Genomic DNA, 13,094 nt, shown 5'->3' on the forward strand with positions numbered 1-13,094 from the left:
TCCAGGATAAGAAAGATTCTTCTTGTGATTGTCTATTTCTCCTACAAGCAGGACACAGTAAATTCCAGTTAGAAAAAATGTCTGATAAATTCAAATAGTAAGGTATGCCTATGTTTGCTTTAATGATCCTCTGAAATAGCTGGTCGAGAGCCTACCCTTTCTAGAGGGAAAAGAACTCTCCAGATGTTCTGAATGTTTCTGTCATTTGCAAATCATCACACAAAGGCTAAATTCACAGGTGACTCCATACCATCTGGGGTGGGACAGATGTACCACAGAACTACGAGTACCTTCCATGATTTAAACAAATAAACAAAAAAAAAATTCAAATGTAAAATGCTTTCTTTTTAATTACTAAATTAAGAAAGTTAAACAATTTAAAAATGTAAACTCACAAATGAATCACAACAAAAAAGGAATTAAGACTTGAGTTGCTAGTCAGTATTAAAAACTCAATAGAAATAGGATTTTTGATTTGTTGGTGTTAAACATATGTAATTTAAGGTGGTACAAACAGCAACTAAAAATGTAATACTTTTTTGTTTTTGTGCATCCCCATGAAATGTAAAGTAGTGCATAGTTATTCCACTGGAGAACTCCTGGACATATAGAAAGTCATTCATTAGCAGTACAGGACATTTAAAATACTTATTTTACAATGGGAAATGTGCAACCCCAACCCTCATTTCCCCCAGAAATTTTAGTTGCATGAGAAAGTTTAGCAGGTTGCCATGACTACAATGCTATGGGTTTTAGATCATTTAAATGTGGTTACAGGTTTATTAAATTAAAAATGTCTGAAACATTTCAGCATTCATATTTTTGTACAAGAAGTTTGTGTGGTATCCATCTTCCAGTTCTCTCGGTAGCCATTTGCTTGCTTATTTTTAAGTTTTGAGAACAAAAGGCAGTAAGTTGAAGCAAATACTGCTAACAGAACTTGTAAATTCAGCTTGGGGGGCGGTTCCTGAAAGGAGTCAAAGTAACAGCCATCTACAGGTACAGTCATGAACCAGGAAAGTGCAATCCAAATGAAAAAATTCATGCTTTGCAAAAGCCAAAAATGAGGCCACTGGTGTTTTCAGAATAACACCAGTGCTTTGATGCTGACTTGCAGTAAAATCCTCCCTCTGGGTCCCATAGCTTGGTGGCCCAGGCTGGCCACAGTCTCCACATTAGCACCCACATTGTGTGTGTACAGGGACATATATATTATATATATTCATATTTATAAAAAAGAAAACAAAAACAAACACCTGTCCTGATTGGTTTTTGTTAAAACATGAAAAAAAATTTTATTGTTTTAGACAAAGAGGCCACTTTTGGAAAATAATACTTTTTTTTTTTTAGTTGAATCAGGTGAAGACAGAGTTAAAATCACATAGGATTTGCATTTTTAAAAAAGGAAAGCACTAGGATTGTTGGCACTGGAGTAACTATTTACACTGAACAGAGGTTTGGCCTTTTACATAACATCGATACAATGCATTTTCCAAAGTCTGAGAAATAACAAGGTTCTGTCTCGAATGCTTCACAGAGGAGGTTCGGATTTGGGGACAAGTGTCATTAATGAGGGCCATGGAAGTTCGTCAGCTTCAGAGTCACATGCAATCTGATCCTGGGCGGTTCTGCTGCTGGGGAGCAGCCAGCTACGGAATTGAAAGCTAATGGGGAGGGGTGGGGCAGCCTCTGGGACAAGGCCTCTCTCTCCGCAGACCCGGGCCTTACAGGTTTTCACCAGGTTGGTACTGGGGCTCTGTGGCGGTAAAGTAGTCTTCCAGGAAGCTCTGCAAGTACTCAAAAGTGGGGCGTTCTTCAGGGTCCTTTTTCCAGCAATGGATCATGAGCTCATGCAGAGAGATGGGGCAGTCCTGCGGGCAGGGCATCCTGTAGCCTCGCTCCACCTGCTCCAGCACCTCCCGGTTGTTCATGCCTGCAAAGACAAGGGCAGTGAGAGGGGCACCCCGGGGCTCCAGGCCCTGACCGCCGCACACGCAGATCCCCTTTCTTCTTCTTTGCATCTGCAGGTGGCTAAAACATGTGAAGTGCCCCCATTCCCCCCAGGAGTCAAACCCTGCCATGCTACTCAGAAATAAAGGAGTGCAGAACCGAGACGTGCAAAAATCCAGAATGACTCTCAAAAGCAATATAAGTGAAGGAAGCCAGACACAAAAGGCAACACACTGTATGATTTCATTTATGCGAAATTCTAGAAAAGGCACAACTACATCTACAGAAAGCAGATCAGTGGCTGCCTGGGGAGGGGAGGAACTCCTGCACAGGGGCCAGAAGGAACTCCAAGTGGGATGGGAATGTTCTGTGTCAGGGTCAACGGGTCAACAAACTTTTCCTGTAAAAGGCCAGGCAGTAAATATTTTTGGCGTTGTGGGTCACATATGATCCCTGTCTTCTTCTTTTTAACAACCCTTTAAAAATGTACAAAACAAACACAGGTTGGGAGCCAGATCTGCCAACCCCTGTTCTGTATTATGCATGGGGTGGTGTGACTGTTTATGTTTGTCAAAACTCAATAAACTGCATTCTTAAAATTGTTGAATTTTATTGTGTGTAAATTATACTTCAATTAAACTGACAAAAATATATGAATAAAGGATACAAAAAAATCCACACAGAATGAAAGCATGCTGCCCCTTATAAACTCCATTTATAAACTTCATAAATTCGTTTTCCTCATGCCTGGGCAAACTCTTAGTTCCTCACTGTCGGAAATCTGCCATCATGGCAGCGTGGCTGGGCACTGTCTGGCCCTGTGACCCCACTGCCCTGAGGTCTGGTGAATCTGATGGGGAGACAGACCATGTCCGGGGCCTATCTCTACTGATGACCTCAGCCAGGCCATCCATCATCTGAGGTTTTCCTGACTCTGGGGAAGCTGTTGAAACACGGGGCTGCATAGCGCTAACAGAAGACAGATTGTTAACTCCTTAGAGAGTGCGGCCTCCTGCACACTGGCCCGCCTTAACACTATAGGAACTACCATGCTTAGGGGGTGGCCAATGTCCTGACCTCTTCCCAACTATTGCCGACCACTGTTCTCTAGTTTTGCTTCCCTTTTTCGTTAGATCACCTTCTGCCAGCTCCCTGTCAAGCTGTGCTATGCTTTGGTTGCTTCCTGGCTGGTGAGGCTGTCATCTGGAATCCTCCCCAATTTCTGACCCGGTTAATTTGCAGGAGCAAGAACTCGACATCAAGCCATATAGAAACCAAGATTTCTTCCCCTCTTTCCCAGGGCTACAGCCAGCAGGAGCACACACTATACGCATGGAGCTCGCTCCCTTTACTTCTGGGGGAGGTGGTGACCCGCTAGCTAGAAACCTGTCAGCACAGCCAGAGGCGCTGGGCCACAGCATAGCCTGTCCCCCTGGGCAGGGAACACTGAGACTTTGGGGTCTGTTGCCAGTCCTCTTGGTTGTGTTGTTACTTGCAGAGTTGAGTGCATCCTGGCTCCTCCTGGCTGTCAACCACAGCCTGTGCGCCGCATGTCTCTCCAGACCTTTTCAGGATGCTTTCTTATTCTCTGCCATTATCATTTCTTGAGATAATAAAAATTCATATATTATTTCTGCTGTACTGAAGTAGGCCTTCAATGCAATTGTCGTAAAACAACCTCACTCACATGTCAGGGCGACCCCTTATTTCAGGGAGAGAGGTTTGGTGAAGGAGTCAGGGTCCCTGCCTCTGTGCCATGCATGCCTTTACCAGTGACTTCCTCAGTGGCATGGGCAGAAGGAGAGGCAGCACTGTGGCTAATTAGCCTACATCCTCCTCCAATGGCTGAAAATGGGGGATGGGGGCGGGGGAGCTGGAAGCAAGGGAGGAACTGGAGCTGCTCGGGAATGAAAGGCAGGCTTCTCCTTGGGCTCTAGACAAATGCGGACAGAGGCCAGCATTTCCTTCTCCACAATTCCACAATCCAACAAGCTCTGAACACCATCGAGTTTTTGTAACTCACTTGACTGTAGAACTGATCTGAACTGACCTCATTTGGCCACAAAACCTGAAATGGTTACGACACTATTTACTGTTTTTATTTCTTCATACATATTGCCCAGAAAGATTAGGAAGGAAGAGTGTGCAATCACGTAGCAGAATTGGCATTCTCCAAAGCATTTGCCTTGCCGCATCTTTCAGTACAGTCCTTGGTTTCATATTTCAGCAACGACAGAGCCTGGACCTGCAGAAATCTCGTGTCTCTGTACCTTCCAGGAGCCCACAGGAACTGGAGGGGAAACAGGCAGAAGGGACTGATAGATCCTTCTGGGGGTGGTTACAGCCCCCGAAATGCCTCCTAATGCTTGACGCTGGCTCTGAGTGCCGTCATCCAAAATGGCAGCACAGAATTTAATCATTCTCCTATTCTCCACAGAGCGCATGTCAGTACATGCTTCATTTCATTAAAAAACTACTCAAACGGAAAGATTTCACTTAAAAAAAAGTTTTCATCCAAAGTCTGCCAGTGGAAAGTTTAATTGGCCACTGGGTCATTTTTCCAGTGCTCGGTCCAAGCCTTGGACACAGCAGACTTGGTGATGTGAACCTCAACATGTAGTGTCTTCCGAAGCAGTCTGCTTCCTGGGCATTTGGAGGCCAGGGGACAGGGTATAAACTGGACCATGCAGGGCCCTGGCAGACCCACAGGGTCAGGCTCCTTCTCGCTCTCCCCCTTTTCCTGTCTGAACCCCTCCGCTCTTCCCCACTCCTCTTCTCATGTTTTCTTCCGCGCAGACCTCTCAAAGCATGGGAAGCGAATTAAAACAATTCCATGCACTGGGCCAAGTGGAAATATACCAATGACAGCTTTGCCAGGAAAGGGGGATATTTCGACAATGCACTTGGCTGACAATGACAACTGGAATGGGACTCGCTCTTTTCCAACCATCCATAAACCAGGACCCGCACGGGCTGACCTGCAGACCTGGCATCTTCACAATGTACCTCTGCAACAAGAACTGCAATCAAGATACGCCCACTCAGCAAGGCTTAGGCTAGTTTTTATTTTATAAACAATAGCTGAATTGAATGGATTGTGTTAATTCAGGGTGAGTGTCCCTTCTCTGTTAACGTTTATGATCAGGAGTGTTTTAAATTTCAGATTTTTTGGGATTTTGAAATATGTGCATCATAGGGCTGCTCAACCAGTAAGCGGAGCATTTCCTTTGAGTGTTGTCAGTGTTCAAAAGGCTCCGGATTTTGGTGCATTCTGGATTTTGTATTTTTGGATTAGGGATACTCAACCTGTATTTAAAATACAGTGTTCTCAGCTATACGAATTTTGAAAATCATGTTTTGTTTTTTAAGAATTTTTTTAAATGGCTTTTACTCTGCACACTACCAAAAAGATGGGTCTATTTCATTTTTTTCTTCTTAGATGGTTTCATATTTTTGTGAGAGAGAAAACGGTCATTTCCTCTTTTTAGTCACTTTTCCCCAAGACCTTGGCTTTACCTAACACCTGAGAGGTGAAGGGTAGTGAACAGGAAGGGAATAAACACGGGTTTGGGCACCAGGGAAGTTGGGAGAGTGTCTTGAGAGACATGGGAACACTAGAGAGAAGAATCTTTTCATTTTGTATTTATTTTATTTTTTTTTGAGGCAAGGCGTGGCTCTGTCATCCGGGGTGGAGTGCAGTGGCATGATCTCGGCTCACCACAGCCTCCACTTCCCAGGTTCAAGCAATTCTCCTGCCTCAGCCTCCCGAGTAGCTGGGACTACAGGTGCATGCTACTACACCTGGCTAATTTTTTTGTATTTTTAGTAGAGACGGGTTTTTGCTCTGTTGGCCAGGCTGGTCTTGAATTCTTGGCCTCAAGTGATCTGCCTGCCTCGGCCTCCCAAAGTGCTGGCATTATAGGTGTGAGCCACCGCGCCCAGCCAGAAGAACCTTTTTATTGCACTTCCAACTGAGGAGGTGGACAAGAGTACTGGGAATGCTTTTCCTCTTCCTCCTTTCTTTTGTTTTTGAAACAGTCTCGCTCTGTTGCCCAGGCTGGAGTACAATGGCACGATCTCAGCTCACTGCAACCTCCACCTCCCCGGTTCAAGCAATTCTCCTGCCTCAGCCTCCCGAATAGCTGAGATCCTTTTTCTCCTTTCTTAACAGAAAGAAGAGACAGAGACTTTATAAAACATGGCGTCTGGGCACATTTTAGGGAAACAACGTCATTGACAGTTTAGCCTTCCAGGTTTCCTAGTGGGAGCTGCAAGGGAGAGCATTGTTCAACAGGAGGGGAGGTCCTGGCTGGCCAGTGGTATCTGACTGTGGGAAGAGCCACATTCCAGCAGTATGAGTGTCCCGTGGTTCCCACAGAGAGGAGGCTCGGGGCTGGGGAGCCAGCAAGCACAGAGGCCACTGTCCAATTTTGTTCCAACCCTCTCCTCCTTTGCCCTTCCGCCCTTCGAGCCCCATGGGAGCAACCAGCCCCTCCTGCTGCCTCTCTAGAATCGCTCGGGAAAAGAGGCCATTGTGGTGGGTCACTTTCATAGGGTACAACTGAACAGTACTCAATCCATAAAACACCTCCAGGACTTTGGGAAGCTGACGCAGGCAGATTGCTTGAGCTCAGGAGTTTGAGACCAGCCTTGGCAACATGTTAAAATCCTGTCTGTACAAAAAGTACAAAAATTAGCTGGGCATGGTGGCCTGTACCTGTGGTCCCAGCTGTTCAGGAGGCTGAGGTGGAAGGATTGCTTGACCCCAGGAGGTTGACGCTGCAGTAAGCTGAGATCATGCCACTGCACTCCAGCACGGGTGACACAGAGAGACTAGTAAGTCCACTGTGTGGGGGTCTGCCTTCGAGTCCCTCTTTCCCAGAGCCTCCATGGAACACCTCCTGTCAACTTAGATTTTAGGCTTTCAAACATGGTCCCTGACGTAGCATCATTTCCAGTTGGTCTGCCCCAAACACTGTAACTGAGATTCTCTAGCCAAGAGGACTGTACTCACTTCCTGCCATTATGATTATATTATCCTTTCTAAATCATTTTGCTGGCTTCCTCCAGCAAACTCAGAGGTCAAGTTTCCAACTCGCACTTTCAAACTCTGACTCTGCAGGGTTGCCAACAGTGTCTATTCTTGTGTGTGTGTGTTTTTTTCCTTTTTGTTTAAACTTCCCTATTCCACTTCTTTGAGCTGTACATGAACTCCGTAGTCTTCCCTTTTTTCTTTTAGATTCTTTGAAATAAATTTTTTTTTTAAGGGACAAGGTCTTGCTCTGTCACCCAGACTGGAGTGCAGTGGCATGATCATGGCTCACTGTAGCCTCGAACTCCTGGGCTCAAGCAATACTCCTCACACTTCAGTCTCCCAAGTAGCTAGGACTATAGGTATGCACCACCATGCCTGGATGATGATGATGATTTTTTTTTTTTGTAGAGATAGCATCTTGCTATGTTGCCCAGGCTGATCTTGAACTTCTAGCCTCAAGCGATCCTCCATGCTTCAGCCTCCCAAAGCACTGGAATTACAGCTGTGAGCCACTATACCTGGTCTTCTTTTAGATTCTATAGGGAAGGAATAAAAATTACTTTCATTGGCAGAGCACCGAAATAGATGTCACTTCTTGACTTCTAATTTTGCCTCTTTTAGCAAGTGACTTGACTTCCCTTGAACTTAGCTCATCCATTTGTTAACAAAATACCTCAACATTCACTGTGCTTTCAGCTACTTGAAAAAATGTCTTTTATGAAAGAAGAGTGCTTGTGTTTTATAGCTTTCCATTTGTGCAGCTTCCCAATATGGATCTCAGATGGGCCGTATCTGTACAACCAGGGATTTTAACTGTTATCTGTCCATGTTTGCATCTGGATTTGACTATGGGTTGCAAAACCTGGGTTTTTTGTGCCATGTGAATAATTAAGCATTTTAACAATGGGAATGATGTTTAGGTTATCAGATATCCAAATTCCTTTTGCTAACTGAGCTGTCTGTTCAAAGGGAATTACACAACGTTGCGCATAAGGCCTTGGGTCTGAGGCTCCCCTTGCTTCTGTGCATAAACCCTGTGAAAAGGCCCTGTGTTTACACGTCTGTTGAGCAGGGCTGTGCTGGTGCTGGGAAGGAGGAGGGGTGTTAATGGTGCTTGCTCAGCATGAGCCTGCGCCATCGCATGTGCTTGTATTAACAGATTCTCATGTGTCCTTGCTATCGTCCTGGTTAACAACCGTGACGCCGAGTTAGGTTTTAGTGTAGGATCATTGTGAAAATTCTGGGCAGAGGGAAGCTGATGGAAGAGTGTGGATGAGAATAAAGAACTTATCTTGAGAAGGTACAATAATGACTTGTTTTGTTTTTCTTTCCCCATCTTGCCAGATAACCTCAGGACAGCGGCTTTTATTCAGCCCATTGCATTAATAAACACAGACAGACAGCTACTCACGTAACTAAATACACAGGTATTTCTGCATTTGAAGTTGATAATATAGTCTCATAGAGAACTCCTGGCCAGGCGCGGTGGCTCAAGCCTGTAATCCCAGCACTTTGGGAGGCCGAGACAGGCGGATCACGAGGTCAGGAGATCGAGACCATCCTGATGAACACGGTGAAACCCCGTCTCTACTAAAAAATACAAAAACTAGCCGGGCGAGGTGGCGGGCGCCTGTAGTCCCAGCTACTCGGGAGGCTGAGGCAGGAGAATGGCGTAAACCCGGGAGGCGGAGCTTGTAGTGAGCTGAGATCCGGCCACTGCACTCCAGCCTGGGCGACAGAGCGAGACTACGTCTCAAAAAAAAAAAAAAAAAAGAGAACTCCTTTGTCCCAGAAAAAAAAAAGGGAGTGAAAAAGAGAGGCAGGGTGCCCATGAGGAAGGCCCTGGAACCGCACCCCTGAGACCAAGGAGCACTTGGGGCTGGAACACAGGACTGGGGGCTGAAAGTCCCTCTCTGGCCGCCCTCTTCACACGCATTCTCTGCTGGTCTCCCTCCTCTTCTCACCAGACAGGCTGGCCAAGAAAAACCTTGTAGGGGGAGGTGACGGCATGACCTCTGGGCATTCCAGGCAGGGCTCCCTCTCTGAGGGAACATCGTGAGCTGTAGGAAAAACCCCAGGAGCTATGGACGAGCCAGGGAGAGACACTGTACCCTCGGCTAAGATGAGAGCTTTCATTCGGCTTCCCAGTCTCCTCCTGGCTGGAGAGTCCTAACCCTTTCCTCTCCCATGAAAAACCTGCTCCTGCTGTTTTCTTGAACACAGAGGAAAATGTAGCTACGGTTCAGGTCTCTGAGGCGGAGGGAAGACCAGAGTGGCACCTGGAATCCTTTAAGGAAAGAGCCGCCAGTTTCATTAATTTCCCTCACTTCCTCAGGTCATTATCAAGCAACTAGATGTATTCAAGAAAGTCACCTGTTGAATGATTTGAAAGTGCTTCCAATGAATAAGTGTGGTTTGCTTAAGAAAGTGTTCCTGGCCGGGCGTGGTGGCTCACGCCTGTAAGCTCAGCACTTTGGAAGGCCAATGAGAATGGATCACCTGTGGTTAGGAGTTTGAGACCAGCCTGGCCGACATGGCGAAACCCTGGCTCTACTAAAACTGCAAAAATTAGCCGGGTGTGAAGGCGGGTGCCTGTAATCCCAGCTTCTTGGGAGACTGAGGCAGGAGAATCACTTGAACCTCGGAGGCAGAGGTTGCAGTGAACTGAGATCACACCACTGCATTCCAGTCTGAGTGACAGAGCAAGACTTCATCCATCTCAAAAAAAAAACAAAAACAAAAGCAAAAAAATAAATAAATAAAGGGTCCCTGCTCTACCAGGTCCTGCCAAATCCACAAAACAGCTGTTCAGTTAAGAGCCAGGGCACAGAATGGCCAGGACACTTTGCCTAGAATAGTGTTGGAACATGATGTTTGAAATGATCACGGGGTCAACTTTCCAGAACAACTTTGAGGACAGAGGCTACCTTGTGGCTGGGAAAATATATATCTATGTGTGAAGATAATGGAATACAGTTAAAAGGCTTTGCAGGCTATGGGCTAAATTTAAAAACCTTGTTTCAAAAACCTCATAGGTGAGTTCTTTTTTTTCTGTCTCATTCACTCATTTATTTGCTCATACTTACTGAGAGTCTACTATGGGGTGGACCCGTGCTGGGCCTTGGGAACCCATCAAAGGAACTCCCTTCTCTGAAGCTACTGAGAAATACAGACACACAAACAGGGGGCCCAACAGAAATATGCTAGGTGTCATGGAGGCAAGCAGAGGGAGCACCCCATTTGGTCTGGACACGGGGAAGGCTTTCCAAAGTAGATGATGTTCAGCTGGGCTTTGAAGCGTTCTCAGGCAGACAGGGGAGCCACAAAGAGAGGCTTGCATGTTCAAGAGAGATCTCTTGATGTATCTTGGGTAATGTGTGAAGGATGGAAGACAGCAAGAGAGAAATCATGTCACATCATGTCACTCTCCCGCTCAAATCCCCTCACTTCCCATCTCACTAAGAGTAAAAGCAAAAGTTCCAACCATGAGCTAGAAAGGCCTTATCTGATTTGCCCCTGGGGCTGCTGGGACCTGCTGCTCCTTCTGCTCCAGCCAGGCTAGCCTCCTGTGGTTCTGGAAGGTCTCTGCACTCTCCCCTTCCCCTGATGGAAGGCTCTGCTCCCAGATACCCACCTGGCTGGATTCTTGCTTCCTTCAGGTCTTTACTGACCAGTGAGGTGATCCTTTGCCACTCTCCCCTCTCTCCCCTTCACTCTTTTCTTTTCCTCCCTAGCTGTTACTAGCTATATTTTGCTTCTTTATCTTTGTTTATTGTTTGTCTCCTCAAAGAAGAATGGAAGTCTATGAGGACAGCAGCATTTGTCTGTTGCTTCACTGCTGTATTCCTGGTGCCTGCAACAGCACCTGGCATGTAGTAGGTACGCAATAAATATTTGTGGAATGACTGCAGAAAAAGAGTTACAAAGAACTATGTAAAATCACGGTTTCTAGGATTTATCTGGAAGGCACAGGTAAGCCGTGGACGTTTTTAACTAGCAGGTCTGTGTGTTCTGGGATACTAACTCTGTGGCGACAGTGGTAGAAGGGTGGGTGGGTGGTGGGGAGGCAGGGAAAAACTGGAAGCAGAGAGGAAAAGAAAGGTTTGAGAACGGTTTTAAAGGTGAAATGACAGGTAAAAATGCATAACTCTGATTTTATGCATCAACCCCAGAAAACTGCTTTTACTTAAGTGTTTTTATTTCTCATACACAACAATCCATCAGTATGAAATCAGTTCTAATCTTGAGGTAAAGAATGCTTCTGAACCCTTGCTTGCAGAAAAGCAAGCTAGCCTGCAATGCAGAGAATGCATTCTGGTCAGGCTGTTAGCAGGGAACTGATGGAGCTCTTCCTTGGAACTGCATCCATACTTGTTACACATCTTGAAAGCAACCTTCCTCATCTGGTAAGGTGATGTAACTTTTCCCCACCACCCCCCTGTTAATTTCAGCATCGTATTTCAGTATTTTTTTTTCCTTCAGCTTCAAGGTTCTCATTCAGTTTGAGATTGTCCTCTGCCCTTCCTTTTTGTCCATTCCTCTCACACAACTTGCCAATGTTCTATCATCTCCGCCTCCCTGTGCCCTTTATTTGGTCACACCTCACATACTCCAACGGAAGTTCCTTCTGGGATTGTCACTTCTGGGCCTTCTTTGTCACGCTGGGCAAAGATGCCTGGAAAGCTTTTATAAAACCGATTTATACGTCACCTCCTCCTCCTGCACCTCCATCTTCACCTACCAGCCAAAGGACCTTTCTTATGTGTCAAGGAAACAGCAGGCTATTCTCAGGTATGGAAGACTCAGAAAAATGTACCACCATCTACTGTTCTCCAAAAAAGAATTACTTGAAAATAGACTCTAGCCAGTCGAGACATTACTACTGCATCAAAATGCAGAATGGAAATCATGACGGAACGGGACTCGGAGTCCGTCCTGGGGGACCAGCAACGGGCACAAAGACACAACGTGGGAAGTTGGGAAGTGAGCCCTCAGCGTCCACTGACTGACTTGCCACACCAACAAATAGCAAGAATGCAGACAGGAAGGTCCTTCTTTGCTTTCACAGTGACATCTGAAGGAAGCTTCATGAAACCTCTTATTCCTTAGGAATTATTATCCTTCGTTAGGGTAATAATCCTGTAACTGGAATCCCTCTGTAAAAGCTTCTCCCTCAAGGAGAGTTTTCTGTTGGATTCACAAACCCAATTAAATAGGATTATAGCTATGTTAAAAAGCAAAACCCAGAAAGAATCCATGGCTAGAAACAGGCCTGGGAACAATTTTTTGTGACTTTCTTTGAATGAGGACCAGCTCATGACACCCCCAATGAGGACACAGTTCCCTGGTCACCACTGCCAACCAGCGAGGCCCCAATGCAGGCTCTCGGCCACCTTTCCAGCCACATCTCCAGGTGTGTTCCTGCACGTGGCATCTTCTCAGATTCATCCTGTGGTCCCTGGAACTGTCCTCCCAGGCCTACGTGCCTTCCCACGTGCCAGACCTTGGGATGCTTTCCCACTTTCTGGGTTTGAGGAAACCCTACTTGCCTTCCAAGGTCTGGCTTACTTGCCTTCCTTACACAGCTCCCTCTCTCCAGCACTCCTCCAGAGCTAGAGGCAGTTATCACAGCCCACTGCAGACCAGCACTTGCTCACAGCTCTCTCTGCAGGAGCTGCTGGAGTTAGTTCTCACTTCAGACTCCTCTGCCATCCTCACAGGACTTGGCATGAAGAGTCCCTGTCAGACCTGCTGTGTGTGGATACCTGGATCAGGTGTCCCTGACCCCATGATCAGAATGAAGATCTAGGCCCCACAGTAGGTAAAGCCAAGTAATCCATCTCTTCAGGATGACTCCCTCTAATAATAAACAAGGAATAAAGAAGGCTGGTTTCTTCCTGGATTTGATGCATATTTTATCTATCTGACTGTAACGTCCATGAACACAGGGGCTACATTTATTTCCTTGCCCACTGTGCTGACAATGCCTAGCCTGAGGCAGGTACTAATCAAGGCTTGCTGAGAGTATGAAGGTCTTATTTGCAGTATTTCCCGGATAGAGGAAAATGCCTGGCACAGTTCACAGTGACTGAAGCTACGCTGAATGAAT

At 46.1% G+C, this 13,094-nt stretch overlaps 1 protein-coding gene across 2 annotated transcripts in view; it reads right to left on the minus strand.

Annotated features, from left to right (window-relative positions):
* Positions 1 to 327: 327 nt before the first annotated feature.
* Positions 328 to 13,094, minus strand: part of FYN (FYN proto-oncogene, Src family tyrosine kinase) — a 195,262-nt gene continuing 182,495 nt past the window's right edge. For both annotated transcript variants that reach the window (XM_011935022.1, XM_011935023.1), the window contains one exon: positions 328 to 1,933. In XM_011935022.1, coding sequence (XP_011790412.1) covers positions 1,725 to 1,933 — 209 coding nt within the window. In that variant the 3' untranslated portion in view covers positions 328 to 1,724. The remainder of the gene's footprint in view (positions 1,934 to 13,094) is intronic.

Source organism: Colobus angolensis, unplaced genomic scaffold (genome assembly GCF_000951035.1).
Source record: "Colobus angolensis palliatus isolate OR3802 unplaced genomic scaffold, Cang.pa_1.0 Scaffold14, whole genome shotgun sequence".
Taxonomy (NCBI): domain Eukaryota; kingdom Metazoa; phylum Chordata; class Mammalia; order Primates; family Cercopithecidae; genus Colobus; species Colobus angolensis.